The sequence below is a fragment of the Eretmochelys imbricata genome, chromosome 2 (genome assembly GCF_965152235.1).
Source record: "Eretmochelys imbricata isolate rEreImb1 chromosome 2, rEreImb1.hap1, whole genome shotgun sequence".
NCBI classification, from domain to species: Eukaryota; Metazoa; Chordata; order Testudines; family Cheloniidae; genus Eretmochelys; species Eretmochelys imbricata.
The window spans coordinates 226835307-226858586 of NC_135573.1; the positions used below are offsets into that span (position 1 = coordinate 226835307).

General features: G+C 40.5%; 1 protein-coding gene across 1 annotated transcript in view; it reads right to left on the reverse strand.

Moving 5' to 3' along the window:
- Positions 1-405: 405 nt before the first annotated feature.
- Positions 406-23280, reverse strand: part of ADAM22 (ADAM metallopeptidase domain 22) — a 194153-nt gene continuing 171278 nt past the window's right edge. The window contains exons 29-32 of the mRNA XM_077809423.1: positions 21197-21263; positions 15007-15093; positions 4747-4870; positions 406-504 (exon numbers count right to left, since the gene is read on the reverse strand). Of these exons, the coding sequence (XP_077665549.1) occupies positions 406-504; positions 4747-4870; positions 15007-15093; positions 21197-21263 (377 nt within the window). The remainder of the gene's footprint in view (positions 505-4746; positions 4871-15006; positions 15094-21196; positions 21264-23280) is intronic.

Here is a 23280-nt window from a genome sequence, read left to right on the forward strand (position 1 = left end):
GCCGGGGGGCGGGGGGGCACGAAAAAAAGTGGGGGCAGCCAAAAAATTTTTTGCTTGGGGCAGCAAAAATCCTAGAGCCAGCCCTGGCTATGGCTCAGACCCTTCTTCCATAAGATGTACATTAACAGTTCTCTGTCCTGTTGTCTTTGGCCTACGTTCAAACTAAACCTTTGCAAAACTAGAGAGACAAGGTAGGTGAGGTAATATCTTTTTACTGGACTTACTTCTGCTGGTGAGCGAGACAAACTTTTGAGCTACACAGAGCACTTCTTCAGGTCGGTTCCAAAACTAATCAATTACATACTTCTGTACCGACAAATCTATTATCTGCATTAAAGTGCAGAATCTTTGCCCAAAACCATTGTGGATGCCAATGCTTTTCAAACGCACACTCTCTGTTCTCATTCATAACTGTAATAAGTCACAACGCTTACCAAAATCTCTTGCCATGAAGGGGATAAGTTCCTCTGCTAGGCCAGTGTTGTGTAGATGTAAACCTGCACACTGTCTTATAAATAAAATATAATACTTCTAAAAATCTTACCTACTTAACAGTTGCTGACATCTTTAAAAATGTCTTAAATTTAAAACTAACCTAAATTTGACTAAGTATCAGAGGGGTAGCCATGTATCCACAAAAACAGCAAGGAGTCCGGTGGCACCTTAAAGACTAACAGATTTATTTGGGCATAAGCTTTTGTGGGTAAAAAACAACTTGAAGTGGGTTTTTTACCCACAAAAGCTTATTCCCAAATAAATCTGTTAGTCTTTAAGGTGCCACTGGACTCCTCTAAATTTGACTTGCTTTAATCAGAGAGAGAAATTTGATAAACTGAACTCTGTTACATTAAAAGGCTGTAAGTGGTAAATTTAGTAAGTAAATTCCACTTACTAAAGGAATATGTGAAAGAGGTAGAAGATTCAGAAGCACACATTATGTTCCCATCAGCATCTAATCGATTATATCACTGTGGGCCATGTATTCTAATATTTCTTATTAGAAGATATCTTTTGTTCTGCAATGGAATTACCAGAGGGCTGGACATTTGTCACTTCTGGAGAGGTACTGACAGGAGAGGTGTTTCAGCTGATTTATAATTGCCATTTTTATTATTTAAAGAACATTTACAATTGAAAATGCCCAGGGATGTTACAGCATCCTTTGGAATCCTTCAGATGTTGTAACTATATCTACTCTACATCCTTTAGCACACTGCATACAGTTGACCAAAAGTCAGGCTAATGCCATCTTGCTGCATGTCTCCTTCGTAATGAGTTTCTTTTTGCCTCTTCAATTTCATTGGTCTGGATCCACTTGTATTCAGCTCAAGGCCCATGCTAACTGCAAAGGAGACCTCTGCTGCTGCATGTGTAGGGTATGTCTACACGGCAGGTGGCAGTGAGCCGCCCAGCCAGGATAGACAGACTGGGGCTTGAGCCAGCACTCTAAAAATAGCTGTGTGGCTCTGGCAGAGACTCCGGCTAGCCAACCAAGTTCAAGAGCACCCAACCTCTAGGCTTCCACTCAAATGGCTAGCCTGAGTCTCTGCTGGAGCTACAAAGTCCACTTAGCTATTGTTAGCACACTAACTCAAGCCTTGCTAGTGTGAGTCTGTCTACCCATGCTGCGAGACTTACTCCCAGCAACAGTGTGGACGTACCCACAGTATGGTAATACATGGTACAAGTGATACCAGTATAAAAAAAAGGGATTGGCCAGTTGCCTGGCTTTCAGTTTTTGTATAGTATTATGATACCATCATGCCCATCACAAGCTGTATACTCTGCCGTGTTGCTCCAGCATTGGGTCTGACGTGCTTTACACACACACACCCCCATCCCAAATCTGCCACAGAGACCCCACTTCCACCGCCTTAGCTGACGACCTTGGAATACTCCTCAGTTTCCAGTAAATGTATGTTCACTGTTAGTTAAAGACTCCAGCTCTGATTTCAGTGGGATTGCTCCTGATTTATACCAGTGTGAGAGGAGACAAACACACATCACCACTATCAGACAACTTATTTTTGCTGGTTTCTTAGGTGGTGATTTAAGCCAAAGCATCACTGAACTTTGATTTTTCTGTTGATTATAACAAATATATTCCCAGATTGTGGAGATTTTGGTCAAACACCAGTGTGCTGAGAAACACATTTACAGTACTAGAACTGTTGTATTTCCAAAGCTGTCTGCTCATAATATTCAGAACACGTGAAGTGTGATGATGTTAGTCATGACTGTTTCTTTAGGCATTTGGCAAAATACATGTGTGTTACAGCTGTTTTCACATTTTAAAATGTTTACATATATACAATTTGTATATGGAGATTATAAACACAAAAGGTAAAAAAGATATAGTTCTTGTTTGTTTGAAGTTTATGCCTCTCAAAACTTAAAATCCTGTAGCAAAATTCTACATTTCTTACTCTTGCATGCTAATTTATACTACAGTATGTGGTTTACCCCTTACTTGTGGAAAATAAAGAACAGAGGGTTCATGCACATAGCATAATGTTTACATTGGTCACGTGCTTCAGAATACAAAATTCTGAACTCAATTTTGTTGTTATTTGGGACTGCATAAACCAAAGAAAAACTTCTTTTATTTGGGACTTGTACATGAATTTTAGTTGTATTTCTACACATATTGGTCATCATGCAAAATAATCTTATCATATTCAATCTATTTATCCCATGTTAATTTTTGTGATTTTTGGTTATTCTTTACAGATTTAATAGAATTCTAATCAACAGCAAAACATGTTGTATTTTTCCCCTTGGGTTTGAGAGCAGGTTCTCTCTGTGATCACTGGCATCTCTGTTGTTCTTTCAAATTGTCTGAAGAGCAGATGAATGTGCAATGACTCAGTGATGCTGAGTTTCTATAAAATTTGAAGTAAACAGTTCTGATGTCACCTAGGTAAACTGTAGAACTAAATGGAAGTCTCCCATAGCTAGAGGGGGGAAAGGAACACACATATACAAAGTTATAATACAGTTATTAACTAAATTATATGAGAGTTTTGTTGGGGAAGAAAGTCTGCTTTTTTAGGTCTCTAGTTCCTAGTGGATATCTATTCATATCACAATGTCATCAAACGATCGGGAACATTTCAACAGGACTGAAAGCTGCATAATAAAAGCCTAGGACTGGGAGAATAGAGTTGAAGAAACAATGTCAACTTAAACTATCAAGCTTGTGTCAGAATGCTTTTACCCACTATTGTTACAACTAAAACTGATGTTATCATAACTAAGGTTAGAGAGAGCACAAAATTTCCCCCTACAATTTGCCTGCTCAGAACTTCTTTAATTTATGCCAGGGGACTGGATAGGTACTCAGGCAGCCCCATGACTGGGGGAAATAAGTGTGGCTTAACTTCCTTTGTACCCCTCTGCCTGCACTGTGCTGGCCCAAGATCTCCTTGAGCACAACTCAGTGGGTGAGATTCTGTGCTGTGCCTTTGAGTATTGTAGCACAGAGCTCGCAACACAGCGTGATGGGGACACGAAAGTGGCTTTAGCCCTGCCTATTCTGGGCCGCTCTAGGGGTTGGAGCAGGTCCCAGTGTAATTTAAACAGCGCTGGCAATAGACAATACACTCCAGAAATCCTGGCCAGGAACAGTTTTTTTAGAATTCGTTATCTGCCAGCACAAGTTAAACAAGTCTTGTGCTAGAAGCCAGCTCAGCCCCCAGCAGTCTCCAAGCTTAGAGAGGAGGAAGACTGGCACCTGTGTCTGCACAGCTCCCCAGTTTTGGCTGCTGCTCTGGCATATCTAGGTATCGGTCTCTGTTTTCCTTTTAAAGACTGACAGCAAAATCAGTCACTATGTTGCAGGCTGGCTGGCCCTTTAAGGCAGCCCTCACCCTCACCCTCACCCTCACGGAGGAGCTGGCAACATAAAGGCCAATTAGAGAACCCAGCTGGATCTAATGGGGCTTAATTGGAAAGAATGACCCCAGCTGTAGTGGTGAAGCAGAGAAGGTAACTGGGAGTGGATGACAGCGGATGTATCCCTTGATGATTGCCTGTTCTGGGCATTCCCTCCCGAGCATCTGCCATTGACCACCCAGAAGATAGGAGTCTGGATTAAACAGACCATTGGTCTGACCCAGTATGGCTGTTCTTATGTACTTAATTCAGAGAAGGAAGACCCTGGATAGAGGAACAAGGATAGTTCTCCTGTGGGAAGTGCCAGAGGAAATCAGACTGAATCAGCCACTAGGAGCAGGGTAGGCTCCAGTGAGAGAGAGCCTTGAGTTAGGGCCTGCAACAGGAGAAAGAGACCCACAGGGAGCAGAGTAGGCTCCTGTGAGGGAGCCCTAAGATAGGGCCTACAAGGAGCCAGGATATCCTCGGAGGCACAATGCTGGAGTTCCTGGTGAAGGAAGAGAAGCTCTGAACGGGCCAGGAAGCACAGGATTTCAGCCAAGCCTGAGAGGGGCAGATGAACTATAAATATTGACATTATTTGAACTTTAAGTTGGACTTTTATTCTCCCCTTAAGAGGACTGAATGATTATGAGGCTTGGCCAGAGGGCCAAGTCACAAGAGACCCAGAGCAGGGATTGGGAGAAAATGCTGTCTGGAACTGGCCATTGCAGGGCTAAGGAAGTGGCCATCAAAGGGTGCGAGCGGGAAATCCCCTGCAATACAATGTCCAGGCATGAGGGGGCCACATTTAAATATTTCCTTAATTAAGAGTTTTCCTCTGACTATACATAAAGAAGGAGAGACACATACCCTGGCACTTTGTCTGTTAGCTTTCTTCTCCTCATCAGGAAGTGGAGGCATCGGGTATGGGTATTTTCTGCTGGAGGCAATAGATCCAGTGGAGGAAGATGGAGACTTTGCAGGAGACAGAGTCCTGAGATGTTGAAACACACAAAATAAATATGATGTCTTTGGGCACCGGAACTTCAACAGCAACTGCAAGTACTTGGAAGCTTGATTCAGAATGTAAATGCATACTTTATGAACTCAGTATTAGAAAAAAATTGATCATTACTCTAAACATTAAATGATTATAAATAAAAATCACTCAAATGCTTACAGCTTCCTTAATACTGGAAGGAAAACTTAAGGCTGCTTCTTATCTTTCATTAGTGTAGTTTCCCATAATAATCATTTTCTTAAACTATATTACATAGCATCATATCTTATCATTATAAAGTTAACAAACCAAGTCACCTATAGAATAGAGAACTAAAACAAAGAAAGGACACTGACCTTTAAATATAAACAATGCTAGTATATTCACAACTAAATATTCTACCAGGGAGTGAATAAATGGCAGTAAATAGTGGTCTTTTAAATAGCTTTTATACATTACAATGCTAAAATATGAACACAGTGGATAAACTACTATTTATACATATTATATTAATTTACATAAAATGCATGCGCTTGGAGGCCAAACTGTTAGTTGTGAAGAAACAAAGGCAAATACAAAGTGCTAACAACAAATTATTAGACATGCAAGCATCAAACAGTGCATAGTGTTCCAGCCAAAGAAAGAGTCTGATGAGAATATACAAAAATGGACTGATTAATCAACTGCAATCAGCATTTCTGTACAAGGTGAGCAGAGTAAGCAGGAGCAAGTCAATGTTTGTATCACATGAAAGGCATTCTTTTTACGTCAATAAGGTGGCAGGACTTTATTGACTGGAATTTTACACGTGGGAAAATCTCGACACTTCCCTTTTAAGATTCTGCACTTTTATCCAATGAGAGAATCCTATGAGGGCCCCATCTTTGGATAATAGAGAAGAAGAAAAAAAAACCCTGGAAGTAGAAAATCTAAATTACCCTAGCTCGTTAGTTTCATTTTGCAGACAGAAGGCCAAACTTTGACAAGGGGCCTGCATCTGGCTGCCATTTGCATGTGGCCATGTCCCTCACACACTTCTTGAGCACTTTTACCTACATGCTCCATTTCTAGGATGTGCTTGAGGAAAATGTTGCCACTCCGTTTCTGCATGCACATTCTCAACCACTGCACACACAGCAAGAGGCTGCAGTGGTGAGCTACATTAACATCACAGTCATCAGAGCTCAAGTCAAACAGGACTACTCATAGTAGTCAATACAATGCCCAGTAGTAAGTTTTTATAGGGTTGGGCCCTTATATACCAGTGTAGGCGGAGAAACAGGCTAAAGGCTCTGGAATGGTCTGATGAAAACTTTGCTCTCTGTTATATTTAATAGCAACTCATTTAAACGTAAAGAGTTTTTAAAAAACTTTTTTAGTCTAATACATTGTCATGATTGTGTCTGCGATTGCCTATAACTGCAAGCTCGTTTCCCCTACGAACAACGGCTGATGGTAGTTATGACCAGCAAGGTATCAATGGAAATTACATAGGCGCTTGTGACAGGTGTGAAATTGATGTCACCAATGTACATGTACTGTACTTCTAAAGTCCTGTGCTGTAATCTCTCAAATGTCATACTAGTTTAGGAAAGAACAAGATTATAGCCATACAGTTCTTTACGATATTAAAAAGTAACTGCATTTTGAGCACAAAGTGTGATAGACCAACACACACACACAGAGATTTGCAGGATGACAATTTTAGGCCTCTACTGAAATATGAAATAAAGTATTTTTGTGTGCAACATTGCAAGCCTAACTGAACAGCAAACTGCCAATGCGAAAAATCAGGCTGTTTTTAAAAATCAAGGGAAAGGCTCACAATTTTTCAGACCTGTCCGCTCACTAATGCTAATCTCATTTGCACTGACAAAGGTTCGTAATGGTATTTTTCTCCCTCATTCAAAGGAACAATGGGCTCCGTAGTCAAAAAGAAAACCAGGAGCCTATTTTACACTGATAATGAGACCTAAAAATTAAAAACCCTTCATTTTCATTTTTTAAAACACAAAATATGAAGTAGCAGGAGATAAGAACTGAGGGTGTTCACTTTGGATTCTGAGGTCTTTATCTGAGAATAAGATGTTTATCTCAATATCATGGCCGAAGTGTGTGTGTGTGTGGATGTATACGGATCAGGGAAGAGAACATCCTTCTTCATCCCAGGATCAGGCTATGCTCCCTCCTACTGCTCCTCTTGGTGATGCAAGCCACCCCAAGAAGAGGAAGCACAGAGAGGAAGCAAGGCTATGGTCCTGCCCCCGCCCTGCACCAGACTGTGCAGGGGTGGGCAGTTGCATAGAGACAGAAGCAAGCAGCGGCAGCCCAAGGAATGGTGGCGGATGCACATTCTCTCTCTGCGGCAGGATCCCTGGGGAGGATTCCTAGCTTACCCGGTGGAAACTACAGCTCTGCATCACTGGCCAAAACGTAAATGGCCCAATCTGACCTGCGGTTTGTCACTGTGGGGGGTGGGAGGATCAGAAATAGATATGTTTCAAGGTCTGCTCCCAGGCACATCCCTGCAGTCCTACTGGACTTACAGGGGTTGCACAGATGTAATGAGGAGCAGAATTTGGTGTAATGGGCTAGATTCTCCAACATTTTTATTATATCACAACTATCTTTGTTAGGTCTCATTTATAACCACCTATCACAGATTTACAATGTGTATGCGTCGTCTTCTTTTGGTTTTCTATGTTTGTCACTGTAGTGGGTTTTTTTGTCTTATAAACTTTGTAGAAACAGTATATAAGGAATTTTGCAAATGATTTCAAAATCAGATGTGTATTACCCAAGAAAAATTTTTGCTTTGCCTTGTATGAAATAGAAAACGATCTCCAGGGGAAATGCTTCTGAATAAATCAGTTCTCCATGCACGCACAATGCTACATTTTCAAACTGGGCGTGAAACTGGTACACCCACAAAATGGTTTGCCAGTGTGTTGCTCCTACAAAAGGCCCACCTGTGCACATGAGCCATTGTGTGCACACGTTACTGCCTATACAGCTACCTACCTGGCATACAAATACCAATGGCAATGAGCAAACCTAAAGTGTTTCGAGGCGCACCAGTTGCACCCACATCTGTGAAGTTTAGATGCCCAGTTGGAGGCCTACTACATTGAAAATGCAGTTGCACACTTAAATAGATAAACATGCCCTTCCCTCACAATCCCTGGCCACTTATTTCTGCTACTCATTTAGGTACTCTGGATTTTTTTTTAATGGTCTTGACTAATGTCCCACCTGTACAGAATGTGAAAACACATCGCAAGTTCAGCTGTGCACGGAGTCAGATGCACAATCACTGATTTTTTTTTACTTGTAAAATGCTGTACTGTTGAAAATATCATGCTAAAGACTCTATCCTGCCACTGTTTATGTGCTGTGTATCCCAGATTTATATGCACTTTAAATGAGAGAGCCATGTAACAACTTTCTCATTTACAGTACGGAAGAAAGTCAGCATCCAGCTAGAGGGATACTTGCGGGTAGTACCAGGGTTAGCGCTGGACAAAACTCTGCAGTTTGGGGTCAGGTGGGTTTCATTGAGCTTTTACCATGGGTTTCAGTTCTCATGGTTTCGCATCTGTTAACTTTCATGTTTTCGTCTGAACTCACATGCAAGGCCTGAAATACAAGGAAACTCATAAGTTTAATTCATTCCTGCACATTGTATAGAAGGTTTGATCACAGATTTCACTAGCAACCCAAAATGAAGCCATGAATCTCGGGGGGTCTGGGAGTTTTCATCCTGGGGTCTGAGATCAAGAAGGATGAGTTAACGACTCATTTTTTGTGTCTGTGTTTGAAGCGGAAACTAAGAGACTTTTGTAATCACATTGGGTTTCAAAACAACACCAGTGATTTAGACAATGTTGCGGTCAAAAGGGATGGCGTGAAATAAATGTCACTTAGCCCACAGCTTAATGACACATGATCTCGTAAAACACAACTACTGTCAAAATTAGAGAAGACAGCTATGCTGGATGCCCCTTATTCCTCAGCGGTGCTGTTTATCACCTCATTTTGTAAACTGCACTAAATCAATTTAAAAATCCCTCTGGTTAAAGCGACACACACCCCATTCTCCACTGAATGCATCCGATGAAGTGAGCTGTAGCTCACGAAAGCTTATGCGCTAATAAATTGGTTAGTCTCTAAGGTGCCACAAGTACTCCTGTTCTTTTTGCGAATACAGACTAACACGGCTGCTACTCTGAAACACACCCCTAATGCCATCAAACTGAAATAAAACCTTGCTTATATTGGTTTAGCTTAAATCAATAAATTATCAGTTTATGAGTATCTATACTAGGGGTTTGCATCATTTTAATCAGATTGATTGCATTAAACTAGTATATATTTGTTCTAGTATAGATTAGGCCATATTTTAAAACACAAATACACCCATTTGTCCTCTCTTTTTTCAGGGGTGCAGGAAGAAGAGGGCTGAGTAGAAGCTGAAAGTGGGGCAGAGTTTTAGTTCTAAAGGTGGATCTGCAAGAATAGGCTGAGGTTCCGGTTTTGGGACATTCATTCTAAATATTGCATGAAGTTTCTAAATGATCCTACATGTGCCCAGAGCACTAGATTCACACAGCTTATTAAACACATTTATCTTCAGAGTCTCAAGGTGAAATCCTGGCTCTACTGAAGTCAATGGGAGTTTTGCCATTGGCTTCAACCGGGGCCAGGATTTCACCCTCGCCACTACTCTTCTCCATAGAAAGGAGTCAACCTACCTAAGAAAATGGCTCTTGCCATTACAATGCCTTTATTAAACAGCTCTTTTCCATAGGAACTGTAAATCCCTCAGACAGAGCCTGTCAGAGTGAGAATCAGGGCCTTCTCCATCATGGAGCCATGATGTGGGAACTTATTACTGGAGAAGATGAGTGACTATAAACTGCTCCCTGCCTTCAGTACGCAGTACAGAGCTTACTTGTACTTTCCAACAACTGCAACTAAATACAGCAATGAAGAAGAAAGGAGTAACTGAAAGTAAAAAGGAAGAGAGAGCACTATTGAGAGAAAGGGGTGAATGAGGCAGGAAGGGAGGAAGGAAAGAAACAAAAAAATCTTTTTTTAAAAAAGCACAATCTGACCGGCCCAGATGAAACAGGGAGAAAATGAGCCCGGTGGCCCTGTGTGACTATGACCTGTCAGAGATGTGCTCACACACAAAGGCAACGGATGGTGGGGTAAAAACTTGGAAATTCGAAGTTAGAACTGGTGACGCAAAGCAGAGTTAAAGCTGGTTTAGGTGGCTAGCTGAGAAGAAGCAGAGGAGAAAGCGCAGAACAGGAAAAAGCAAACAAAGCAGAAAAATATGAGAGGGGAATGGAAAACTTATTCTCCCTTCCCCTCCATCCCTCCTGAAACTCGTCCTCCACCCGACCCTCCTCCCTCCACCATCTCCCTCGAGACAAGTGTCTGGGTTTTCACCTTGAAAATCTTGTTTCTCTGTAAACTATTTCCTATTACTGTAAATATTTGCAGTAACTCAAACTCGGGTAGCTCAGTGTTTCAGAGGGACCCTTTGCATCACTCATGCACAAATAAATCTATGGGACTGGCATACCTAAGGCTTTGACAGTTCACATTCTAATGATACCATCGCAATCCTGAGAGTCTGGCTTGCCTCAGTGAGGCCTGCAAGTAGTTCTTGATCACTGTTCAAAAGGTTACTTTCAGGAGAAACTGCAGTAGTAGGCACAGAGCTGGCATGAAAGGGACAAGTAGTCTGCCTCTAGTGTAAGACCAGTAGCAGACTCCTCTCTCCCTGGAGCAAGGCCAGGAGCCAGGGAAGCTATTTCCCTGCTTTGTCCACTGCTGGGGCTGTGCAGCAATATGCTGCCCCTTACACAGATTGTACATACAATAAAAGGAAGGGCTAGATTGTAAGTGACAGATGAAATTCTCCTTTACAGTTCTTGGTCTCTCCTATTTGGGGAACCCACAGCTGGGTGCTTTGTGGGACCAGAAAGGCCAGCTTTGATTTTTAACCATTAAGAGTAATTATATCTATGTATATACACACAAACTTGACTCCCCTGTGGAAAAGGTTCAGTAAATAGGTCAACAGGCCACTATAGGTAACCTAGGGCCAACTTTTTAACATTTTTTTTTAAAGTCTGCTGGGGGAAGTCCTCACAATGCTCTGTTTTCTGAAAATCTTCAACCTCATAGTTTGGCAGTTATCAATGTTTTGTGATTCTATCTTCCCTCTGCTGGCATCAACAACAGCACTTAACAACACACTATTCCCAGAACTATGCTGACATCACTGAGGGTAGCGTAGAAACAGGGATGTAAACAAAACAGCTGTGTTCATTTCAGCTTTCTTTAAAAGAGAGCACAAATGAAACAACTACCAAAAAGTATTATTCTGTATTAACTGTCTTCATTCTTAGAATCAGAGAATATCAGGGTTGGACGAGACCTCAGGAGGTCATCTAGTCCAATCCCCTGCTCAAAGCAGGACCAACCCCAACTAAATCATCCCAGCCAGGGCTTTGTCAAGCCTGACCTTAAAAACCTCTAAGGAAGGAGATCCTACCACCTCCCTAGGTAACACATTCCAGTGCTTCACCAGCCTCCTAGTGAAAAAGTTTTTCCTAATATCCAACCTAGACCTCCCCCACTGCAACTTGAGACCATTACTCCTTGTTCTGTCATCTGGTACACATGAGAACAGTCTAGATCCATCTCTTTGGAACCCCCTTTCAGGTAGTTGAAAGCAGCTATCAAATCCCCCCTTCATTCTTTCTTCCACAGACTAAACAAGCCCAGTTTCCTCAGCCTCTCCTCATAAGTCATGTGTTCCAGCCCCCTAATCATTTTTGTTGCCCTCCGCTGGACTCTTTTTCCAATTTTTCCACATCCTTCTTGTAGTGTGCGGCCCAAAACTGGACACAGTACTCCAGATGAGGCCTCACCAATGCCGAATAGAGGGAAATGATCATGTCTCTCGATCTGCTGGCAATGCCCCACTTATACATCCCAAAATGCCATTGGCCTTCTTGGCAACAAGGGCACACAGTTAACTCATATCCAGCTTCTCATCCACTGTAACCCCTAGGTCCTTTTCTGCAGAACTGCTGCCGAGCCATTCAGTCCCTAGTCTGAGGCGGTGCATGGGATTCTTCCGTCCTAAGTGCAGGACTCTGCACTTGTCCTTGTTGAACCTCATCAGATTTCTTTTGGCCCAATCCTCCAATTTGTCTAGGTCCCTCTGTATCCTATCCCTACCCTCCAGCGTATCTACCACTCCTCCCAGTTTAGTGTCATCTGCAAACTTGCTGAGGGTGCAATCCACACCATCCTCCAGATCATTTATGAAGATATTGAACAAAACCAGCCCCAGGACCGACCCCTGGGGCACTCCACTTGATACCTGCTGCCAACTAGACATGGAGCCATTGATCACTACCCGTTGAGCCCGACGATCTGGCCAGCTTTCTATCCACCTTACAGTCCATTCATCCAGCCCATACTTCTTTAACTTGCTGGCAAGAATACTTTGGGAGACCATATCAAAATCTTTGCTAAAGTCAAGGAATAACACATCCACCACTTTCCCCTCATCCACAGAGCCAGTTATCTCATCATAGAAGGCAATTAGGTTAGTCAGGCATGACTTGCCCTTGGTGAATCCATGCTGACAGTTTCTGATCACTTTCCTCTCCTCTTGGATTCTTGGATCATGGTTTCTAAAGCCAAGCATAAGATGGTGTTTTTCTTGAAACCACTTGAGTTATAAAATAGGCCCTTGAAACAATTAATTCATTAGTGTTTTTTTCCCCCAAGCCTACACTTTATACTATAAGCCACTATCTTTGGTCATTTTTCTGAAGTTTTGCACGGTTATTATGTTCAAAAATTTCTTTTAAAATATTGTATATTTAAGAGCTTAGAAAGCTGTTGTGTGATTTTTAAACAAAGTATCCTTAGTAGTAATAATGTCTTTCTTGTGTCTGAGAAGAAGCACCAGTTTAACTAAAATAGTTTATTACAATTGATTTAGTGAAGTGTCGCAAATTGCTATGTGGGTTTAAACTTAAGTCAATTTCAACCAGTTTCCCAGTTAAGCTAAATCAATATAAGTAGATACAAAAACCAAAGGAAATGTCCATGCAGGGGGTTGCACAGTTTAACTAAACTGATTTAAATAAAGTATGTTAGTTAAACTGTGCAATTTTTGTGTTTCATCAATGCCTTGGTCTGCTGAAGTTGCAGGCTTCCACTACATTTTGATAAGTACACCAGTAGTCAGCATATTTCTGTTTCTTCTAGATGGTTTCCTAAGGAATTTAATCTGGAGCTACTGCTGAACTGGAAAGTTGTGCAGAAAAGTGCTGTGACATTTAATGTGTACCTTTCTGCCAAAGCACTTCAGTAGTTCTTAAAATTATATAACTAGTCCCTAACTCTTTAGGGGGTGGCGGGAAAGGTGTGAAAGAGCATATTCCTAGACAGATTGTCCTCAGATACACACATTCAATTCCAAGAGACTTCAGGTATTTGAAGCCAAATTTTGGCTCAGGGATTAACTTAATCTAAATCATTACAGTTTGAAGCTACAGTAATTATGAGATAAAAGTTCTAATGCTACTAAGTTGCTAAGAGCATCCAGTTCTTTTTTTAATGAAAAGATATGCAGTAGGGTACTTCAGATGGATCTTTTGCCTCTACAAATATCTTTTTGCATTTTCAAAATGCAGCTGTTCTAAGTAACATGTAGATGATGTAATGGAAATAATTCACAGCTATCATTTAAAATACTAAAAGTATAATTGTGGGATTCTGAGTTCACCTGCCTTTTTTAAAAGTTTCTGTATTCATTTTTGGTGGATGGGGTATTCACTGAACACTTAATTTCTAACGCACTGCAGAGATCCAATCATGTTAACAGCACATGATACAGCTCACAAACAAGAATGGCTCTTTCCAAATCACTGTGGGATTAGCAAATTAAATGTCTTCTCACATTTCCACAGATTGTGTCTGCTTCATTCTTTTATACTGTGCTGTTGAAAACTAGGAGCTAGTTCTCAAATACAGAGAGAGGTTTGGGGCATGATTATCAGTTTTACTACAGTCCCTTTATGCCACTGTTTGTACAAAGGGAGCAGAAATGTGCCCCTCATAACACCTCCTGTGCAAGGGGACTCCTTGATTTATAGAACTGGTGTAAGCACCCTGACCTTGCTTCCAGGCCCCAGAATAGTGGGTGTTTTGGGGCGGGCAAGTGTTTTGGGGTGGGCCAGGAGATGGGGCATATTCTCTACTTCCTGGAGCCTACAGGGGCCATAGGAAGCAGAGCATAAGTTAAAGCAACCATATGGCTCCTCCATACACTAGACAAAACAGTGGCTTAAAGCTATCTTTGCCCCTAACCTGGGAATGGGGGAAACTGAGAATTGTATGAAGAATCAAAGTTTCATTATTCAGATGCAAGATGGAGGCTGACCTAGTTTTTCTGTTTACTTAGCACTAAATTCACAATTTTCTCTTTAAAAATAAGTATTTTCAGTAGAACCCTACACTCATTTGTACCAGATACACTAGGTAGTTAGGTCTTCCCAGTGCAGAATGTAGTGTCATATTTCTCATTTTTAATTCTGGTCATGTTAATTATTTCATCCCCATTGTATTTTTAAGGTAAAATTCCATTACATTTTATTCTTTTTCTTTTCATTGAAGTTTAGTATGCACTATATAGACAGTGGGTAGAATAAATGTGTTTTGAGATCACTTGTTTCAGTAAATGAAATCCTATTTAGGTTAAAACTATTTTATTAGTGGTAAATACGTCTCATGCCCATAAAACACTACTTGGCATAAAATGAAGAGAAAGCTACTAAAAGCTATAGATGATGGTGGGAATGCATGCACTACAAACACCCCTTTCAATGGCTTCATTAAAACATTCAGAAAAACAACTGGAATTGCACATGAAGCCAAAAAAAGAAAAAAAAGACACCAAAAGGCAGCAAATGAACAAGGGGCCCTTTGCACCTACAGTAACTTGTACTGATATATACAAGATAGGAATCCCAACATATTTATATATGCTGGAACAGCTCTTACAAATGATATAGAATTAATTTACAAAATACCTAAAGTATGGTCCTTCAGTGTTTTTATTCACATCTTCTACCCACTTAGCTACATTATATTCTCTTTTGAACCAGGGGTTTAAATACCTGCAGAAAGCAATGGAAGGAACAGAGAAGGCAGAAGAACAAGAAGAATAGAAAATCTGAGAACACACAGCACAAGCTCAGCAAGGATGTCTTCGTCCCCAAAATGCAAGTGAGTATGGCAAATAAATCAGTATGGATGTTGGGTGAGGAGTAGGCAATGTGTACAACTGCATGAGAAAATTTGAACTACAACAAGGCTCAAGTTCAATTAATCTGGAAATTGTTGAGGACACATTATTCATTTAATTTCCTAAGGGTGAAATTTACCTCTATGCAGAGGGCCAGGAATGATCACAAGGTAAATGCACCTCTTACATCCTCAAAGTAGTGACATGATGAGATTTTGGCTCCTGTCCTGCAATTTACTCTCTGTGAGAGCAGGCGATCTACCCAGCTGGAATGAATTGCAGGAATGAGGCCTTAAGTGCTGCAGAGACTTTGGGCTGGCCCTCTGTACATGGATGAATTTCAACCTCACCATTTAAAATGCTCTTTTTGCCACCTCTGGTAATTTCTTTACACCTATATTGTGAACAAAAATTGGTTTTAATAATTTTGTGTGATCTGGTAAAATTGCAAAGAGGGCTGCATAATTGATCTGATATTTTACCCTGTGAAACCTTGATTAGCAAAAGAACCACTTAAAAAAACCCATGTATGTGTTTAAGTTACACACAAACTATTGTTATTTTATTCCATGGTTAGCAGTAATATTACAACAGGTAAAGACAGTTGTTTTGTAACTAACTTCCCTTGCCCACCAATAGGAAGTTCACTTAATTGTACTGAAACCTTTCCTCTTCTCCCTTTGTAGTGTTAACAATAAAATGGGATGTAGACACTGCACAACTTGTTTGGTGCAATTTACATTCTGCATTTCTGGTATAACAATCACAATGGTGTAACAGTTATTTATATCACTGCATTTATATAATAGGGATCAACACAATCTGAAACGGTAAATGAAATGTAACAACAAAAATGCAAATATTCTTTTTGCAATTACTATAAATACCTTTGGGTCAGATCCCACAGCTCTTATTCATGTGAGCAGTCCACTGATCTCATGAGTGAACTGTTTCCTCAAGGGATTGATTTTACGAGAACAGGACAGGACAGTTTTTCTTTTTTCTTTTTTTGAAACCACAGCGCAGTGTTCTACAATATTCCAAACCATGTCAAAGTCTAAAACCTGTCGCAGGTTGTTGTTTTAAAAAAACCTCCTTAGACCTCCTTTTTTTGTTCTGGAACGTTGTCTCCCTGCCCCGCATAAGCACAGCCACAGCTTTCAAAAAGTATTCGCCCCCAGCCGCAGTTGCCTCCAACTTGTCTGTCTTAATTACAGACGAGTGAAATCAGTAGTGCTTTATGCTTTCCAACCTGGCTTCTTCGTCAAAAGTGGAAGTTTTAAGCTGTGGTGCAGCCACAGATGAAGTGCTAGTAAATCAACAGGCTGGCGCCGGTATCGTTTGGATCTGCTGTTACAGTTTTAGCTGCTGATGTAGCTATGGATTCCCTGGCGAGTCAGCCAGAGCTGCAGTCCTTTTAACCTGCACTTTTTATCTGAAGAGGTCTTTGGGTAACCATGAAACACTCCTGATCTATCTTTTTAAAGTAGAAAATAAAATGTAATGTGGCAACAAAGCATGCAGTTGTTATACAATAATGTTTGTGAGCTTCCGAGGCCCAGTTACATACAGATAACTTCCATTCCTTCCCACCAATCTGCATATAGACAGGTTTATATGATGTCACTTCAGACCACTGAATTATATCAGGAGAAAGCTCTCAGATTGATTTTTGTAGTCATCTGTGCATCAGTCATCATTGAAATCCAAAATTACTTTGAATGATAAATTCTTATTTGGAATAAATCTGTCATTAAATCTAAGCTAAAACTAGACCAATGGCTTGATCTGGCTTGTAGCGCAACATGCAATAATGCAGAAGACCCAGGTTCAAGAGTGATCTCACACCTCAGGCTGGCAAGGAGGAGGGCTGAGCTAGCGCTGCATCAGCAGGAGCACCTCCAAGCGGTCAAAAGTGTTTTGCCACAGTGAGACTACTGAATACTCAGGGGAAGGGACTTTTCATGGGATAAAAATGGCAGCCCAGAATGAAGGAGCAGGTGAAACTGACCTGTGATCCCGATTCCCTGTATGGGGGTGGTGAGAACCCCCTTGGCTTATGCCTTGGGTTGGGATTTGGTGGGCGAGAGAAAGCCCAGGCTCAGATACATGGGTTACCCTGCTGCAAAAACACAATATATAATAGAAAAATCTAAGCCAAATCATGTTTATATCAATTATAACAATGAGGAAGATGCACACTTAGATTAACAGAATTAACAAAGAGAACCAGTACTGCTAATTGGCAAAACACATCTTACTAGGACATGTTTTAACACATCTCCATTTTATTGTCAGGATATTCGGAAAGTCTGTATTAGCTTTCTTGAATAATACTCATTGATTTTAACAGAAAACTATTACTTTATCAGACCACTCAATCAATTCTGTTGTAGAAACTTTGGAAGAACATGCTGGCCCTGTTAGTCAACATTTTCTCTGTATGGAGTGAACCACCTGACTTCATTAAATAAAAATTCCCAAGGGTTTTTTTGACTCATCTGGAAGCAATTAAAAACTGACAAAAATAGTTGTAAGTGTCTAGGTAGAGCTATGACATTTATCAGGAGCCTTACATCAACCAAGAAACAATCTGTTAGATTTCAAGGCACACACAAAATAATGCCTGGTATGTTTTTCAGGAATTGCATGAGATGCTTGCTATGTGCATCCCATACTAATACTAATGAGAGCATATGGCTGAAACCCTACCCAATGCTTCAGAAATTCAGAGGAAACTAACAGTTTAATTTGTGGGCCAATTTCCAATCAGTTGCACAACTGTGCACACAAAACAGTGCACCTAATTAGTGCATGCAGTCACTGCAAATATATGCATAAATCAGGTATGTGTGTATGTAAATGCAATCTGGTAGCTTCCTGTGCAAATGCTTGAATTCTGCACACATTCAGACTATGGCACAAATCAGACTCATAATGGGTTAATTTACAGTGGATCTTGTTTACTTATTTGAGACAATAGTTTGGCACCTTATTATTTTCTTTTCACTGTGTGCACTATTCAGCTCCCAGATGTCTCATAGGAAATATTCCAATCGCTATTATCCATTGTCTCAGGATATATTTTATTAAGGTTCTTCCACATTTACCTGAGAAGTTAATGAGGTGAATTTGTCTTGAAAATATTGCATGAACCCTAAGGCACCCTAAAAGCAGCTGGCATCATATTTTTGTTAAAACAAACAACAAATGTTTTGGTCACAGTTAGTAACAGATCATTCCTTGTCAGTTCTGTTCAAAATGTGATTTCATATTTCTAATTATACCCTATGTGTGACCCCCCCCCCCATACAATTCTCTCCTCTCTTCACTGCAGAAGTGTTGCTTGGGAGGATCCAGTTTTGTAGCCTGTGAAACCTGCTCTCCTCATGGCTGATCTTCTTGCAGACCAGACTCTTGATAAGGAGTCTTTGCAATCACCAACCTCTCTCACCCATCCCCAAAGCAGACACCTTCAGGGGAAAGGGTGTCTTCCCAGCCCACCTAGTCTAGCAAGTATATTTCAGGAACACAGATGCTCTGTGCCACCCCCTTATAGGTTGCTGCTCTGCCCTCTGTAACAGAAGTCTGAGACTTACTTTTCAGCACCAGGTGCTGCCTCTGACTGTTACCATTTCTGCTTACACTATACTCAGCAGCAGGGAGGAAACGAGAGAATTAGATATGGCAGAAATTATAGGTCACATTAAAAAGAGAAAATGATACAGACCAAGACAGGTTTTTAAGTTACTGTGATCCTCGCTATTGATTCATTCTCATTTATTTATTTATCCCGAAGTTCTCAGGTATTTTAAATACACGAGCTAAGCATCACAGAACAGGGGAGAAGATGCTTTCTGCTCTTTAACCTTCACTAGAAATACAATTCTCTTCCCAGGTGATGGGTTAATGTTAGAGTAAAAAAGTTTATCTGTTCTCTATAGGCCAAATTCAGCCCTGGTTAAGCAGACACAGCACCATTGACTGTAACAGAGTTGTGTCAGGCCTGAATTTGGTGCTATGTTTTTAAGCCTTGTCTTCAGAAATAAAAGTCAGAAAATGAAAGAGAGCACAAAACAAGTTTCGAAAGAAGAACTTGCAATCTCATCTGCACTCTGAGCAGGTTAGTCAACCAGGCTAATTTGCTCTTATCAAATTGTCTCATGCAAAGGAAGAAAACCAAACAATCAACATTCCAATAAGAGTTTATCAGCATTAAGACCAAGAGGACAGGGATGCTGCAGTCACTTGAAAGTTAAACTCCTCCAAGGGATTTAAGAATAATGTTACTGGTTTTGTACTGCCATTTTTAACCATGCAATGTTGTAGCTATTAAATGTCTCAAACTATTAATGTTTGTAATTTGTAGCAAAGACTCATCTATGTGAACCTTTGGAAACTATGTATGCAACAAATGTATATTGAACTTGGAATACTCAAGTTTTGGAACAAACTCAAAATCCTTTAGCTGAAAAAGGCCAGGCCCACAGAAAATCTAGTAGTATCGTCGGCAATACCAGGCGGTACTCAATACCTGGAGGGCCGATGAGAAGCACAGTCAGGAAAGTTACTGAAATACTTTCCTCATGGATTGTATTTTCTAAATGGACAACCTACCTAATTCTCAATTACTGAGGGACAATCTCCACTCATTGATATATTTTGCTTTCCACAACCAAATCTCTGTATAACTTTTCAAGAGTGATGTACCCGAGTATTCGGATTCTAATATCTAAACTGTATTGTTAAATCTATTCACCTACATTTGGGTTATTGCTGATTATGTACTCTGTGTATCATATGACTTTTAAAAACAAACTTTGTATTTGTGGATAATCTAAGCACTATACCCAGATGTACAGATACTCTTTTCTCAACCTATGTATTACATAATTTTTTTAACATTAGCTTTGATAACATTTTTTTAATCTATTAGCTTCCAGCAGGACTGGTATCAAACTCTTCTGCCAGTATGGGAGATACATTAGTACTGATGACACGAGGAGAAGGAATAATCATTTCTGTCAGGGCAGAGAATTATAAATTCTTAAATGGCACAGTAATGACAAAGGAAGCCTAATGGAAAATGTTTGACAAGCCTAGAGGTTACAGTTCCACCTATTCACCATCCTTTCAGATAAGGGGTCTAAATAAGTAGACACAGATAATATGGAGTATTTCTCACAAGAAGAATAGCAAATATGGGCCTATTCAATAAATTAAAAAAACAAAGAAGGCAAGAAAGCAAATCTAATAATTCTGTAACTGTCTATGTGAAGCTTGTACATGTATGACAGTTTTACAAATGAGCTCAATTCTTATTTGTTTAAATTAATACATACATGCCCATTTCTTTATTTTTCCCTTACTGGATCAGATCGAAAGCCTATTGAAGTCAATGAAAAGACTTACACTGACCTCAGTGGGCATTGTATCAAAGATTGTGCACGGACAGTCTCATTATGTTCTGATCCCAGTGGTTTGAGAAGATATTCCGGGTCAAACATGATGGCTTAGAGCACTAAACTGTAAATGTGTCCTCAAAGCACAGTTAGGTTCTTTTCCTAAAACCTCTGGGTGGGGACTCAGAGATAGGAAAGTGTGTCCCCAGGAGGACCAGTGTCCTCTGAAGTGGTTCCATCTGGGGTGAGGGCAAAGGAAGGAAAATACGTTATCTGAAATTCACTACTTGAACAGGACACACTCAACAATGGCAGTTTACAGTAGACAAAAGCCTGTCACCCCCAGTGGGGTTTACTATAGGTCTGACTGCAAAGAAGAAAAGTAATAATTAATTGTTTTTTAAAAAGTAAAAAGAGATTAAAAACACCTTTGTTAAACCATTTACCAGTCAGTACTTTGAGTGAGCCACAGGGGACATCTGTAGTTTCTACTTTAAAATGCTCAATGTAAATGAAAGTAGCATTAGTTTGTAAGCTGTTCTTTTCTGCTTTGCTGTTAAAGGGTCGACTTACTCAGTTGAATTAGACCGTGGCCTATATTTTTTGCCTCTGATTTTCTTTCTGTTTCCTCCTATATTACCTGAAAGAGATCAGAGAATAAAGGCAGACCAAATAATATCTTGATATGTACATGTACAGCATTCTAAAAATGTTTATAATTCATGTTCGTTACCTCCCTGCCAAACTAGTGGTATTGCCATCTTCAGCCATTCAAAAATCAAGAGTCAGGCCTCCCCAAAAAGCCATGAGCTTTTATTTGCCATCCGGTTTCTGAGCCTTTAGGGTGCATTTGGGTCACATTTTCAAACTTTTCTCTGCAACCATGAGAGGTAGAAACTTACGTTTTAAAATATAAAAGCTGAAATTCTCACCCAGTTAGAACCTGCCAGAGCTGGGGCTCTAAGGTAAGCACTAAATATTGTGAAACTCACAATACAATCATAAGGGTTGGAATCACTAAGCTCCTCGTGGTTGATTTCTCCACATTTTTCATGTCCTCTCACGTTGGTGTTAGAACAATGGGCGAAACCAAGGTGATGTATGTTCTATGTAATGAAACATCCCACTAACAGCTTTGTGTGCTAGTGATCTCTTCCTAAAATATTTAATATATTTAGAAAAAATGTCCAATACACGAGCTAAAAGGGACCCTGTCAACTTGAATCTTCTGAAGTTGTCTCAAAACAATACAGTTTGCTAACAGAAACACATTACTCATAGTGCCAATTTTAAAAAAAATTCCTTTAAGAAAAAATCGTTCGGGGCTTTTCTACTCCTCTCGCCTGTTGGAAGGGTCTTTTAAGTGAGCCTACGACCCCATAGTTTCATTTTCGGCTCTACTGCTGGTCAACACCGACTATTGCAGGGCTTGTAAAAAGGCTTGCACCATCAACAACACAGCACAATTGGCTATGCACAAAATGCTGCTGCAACAAATACACTGAAAACAAAATGAGTAAAATGCCCCAGGCTCTTTCAATTGTATTAATCTTAGTAGATACAGGTAGCAATAACAGGTAAAACATTGTGAGAGAATTGTGCATTTCAAGTTACCGGTGTCCTTTTAATGCCCAACCCTGTGAGGGACTGAGCACCAAATGCAGTGGGCTAACGTCAGTGGGAGTCGAGGATGCTCTGTACCTCACTAAAGGTAGTCAGCTCTGCACAGGATCGGGCCCCTTAAAAATTAAAACAGGATCATTGAGAGACGGATTCTCCACCACTTTGCATGAACTCAGCAGCAGTGGAGAGGAGAGGCCACAGGGAAACAATTCCTGCTCCCTGATCCTGCACCAATGACCCAATGAGAAAGCAACTCTAACTCATGAGGTCTCTCCCTTCCCCACATTCCCCTTACACTAGGGTAAGGAGGTGGCTGGTACTGGAGCCAGCTCTGTGCCACCAGAGAACCCCCCTGTACTGACTATTTCTGGCCAACCGAATTCCTCTTTGCATCTTTTGACTGGTACATAGAGGACCAGAGAATCTGGCATGCATGTGCACATGCAGACCTGCGTATAAAAATTGGGCATTCTGAATATATGAATTGTCAGACTGGACTTCCTCCTAGAAACTATTACGAATGGAAGGCTGCATGGAACGATAAAGATAATTTCCATATATTTCGTCTTGAATTTAACCTATAACCTCAATATCATCAGGCATTAACAACCTTGACCTCCACTGTGAAAAAATATACACATCTAAATGTACCGGTACACATTTTTAGCATAGTTGCTAAAACTGTATTAAATTTACAAAGACAAACCACGGATCCAGTATTGTTGCCCATACACTGGTAAAACTCCCAGTGTAGCTGGTGGGAATTTTGCCGGAGGGGCTGCAGGATGAGGCCTTACATTGGCAGAAGCCTTTAATTTCTAAAATTTAACTGATTTACATTTAACATAGTTGTTCTCAGATGAGTGGCATCATCTGGGCAAGACTGTTATTTTACAGTCTTCCATGCATATGGGGAAGTGTGTACTTGTGCTCTCCCCAAGAGAAGACTAAGAAGTAGACTGTGCCTTCCAGTTTCCTCCTGCTCTGGGTGGTGTATGTAGAGGAGAAAGGTAGCTTGTGCCAGCCCTAAACTT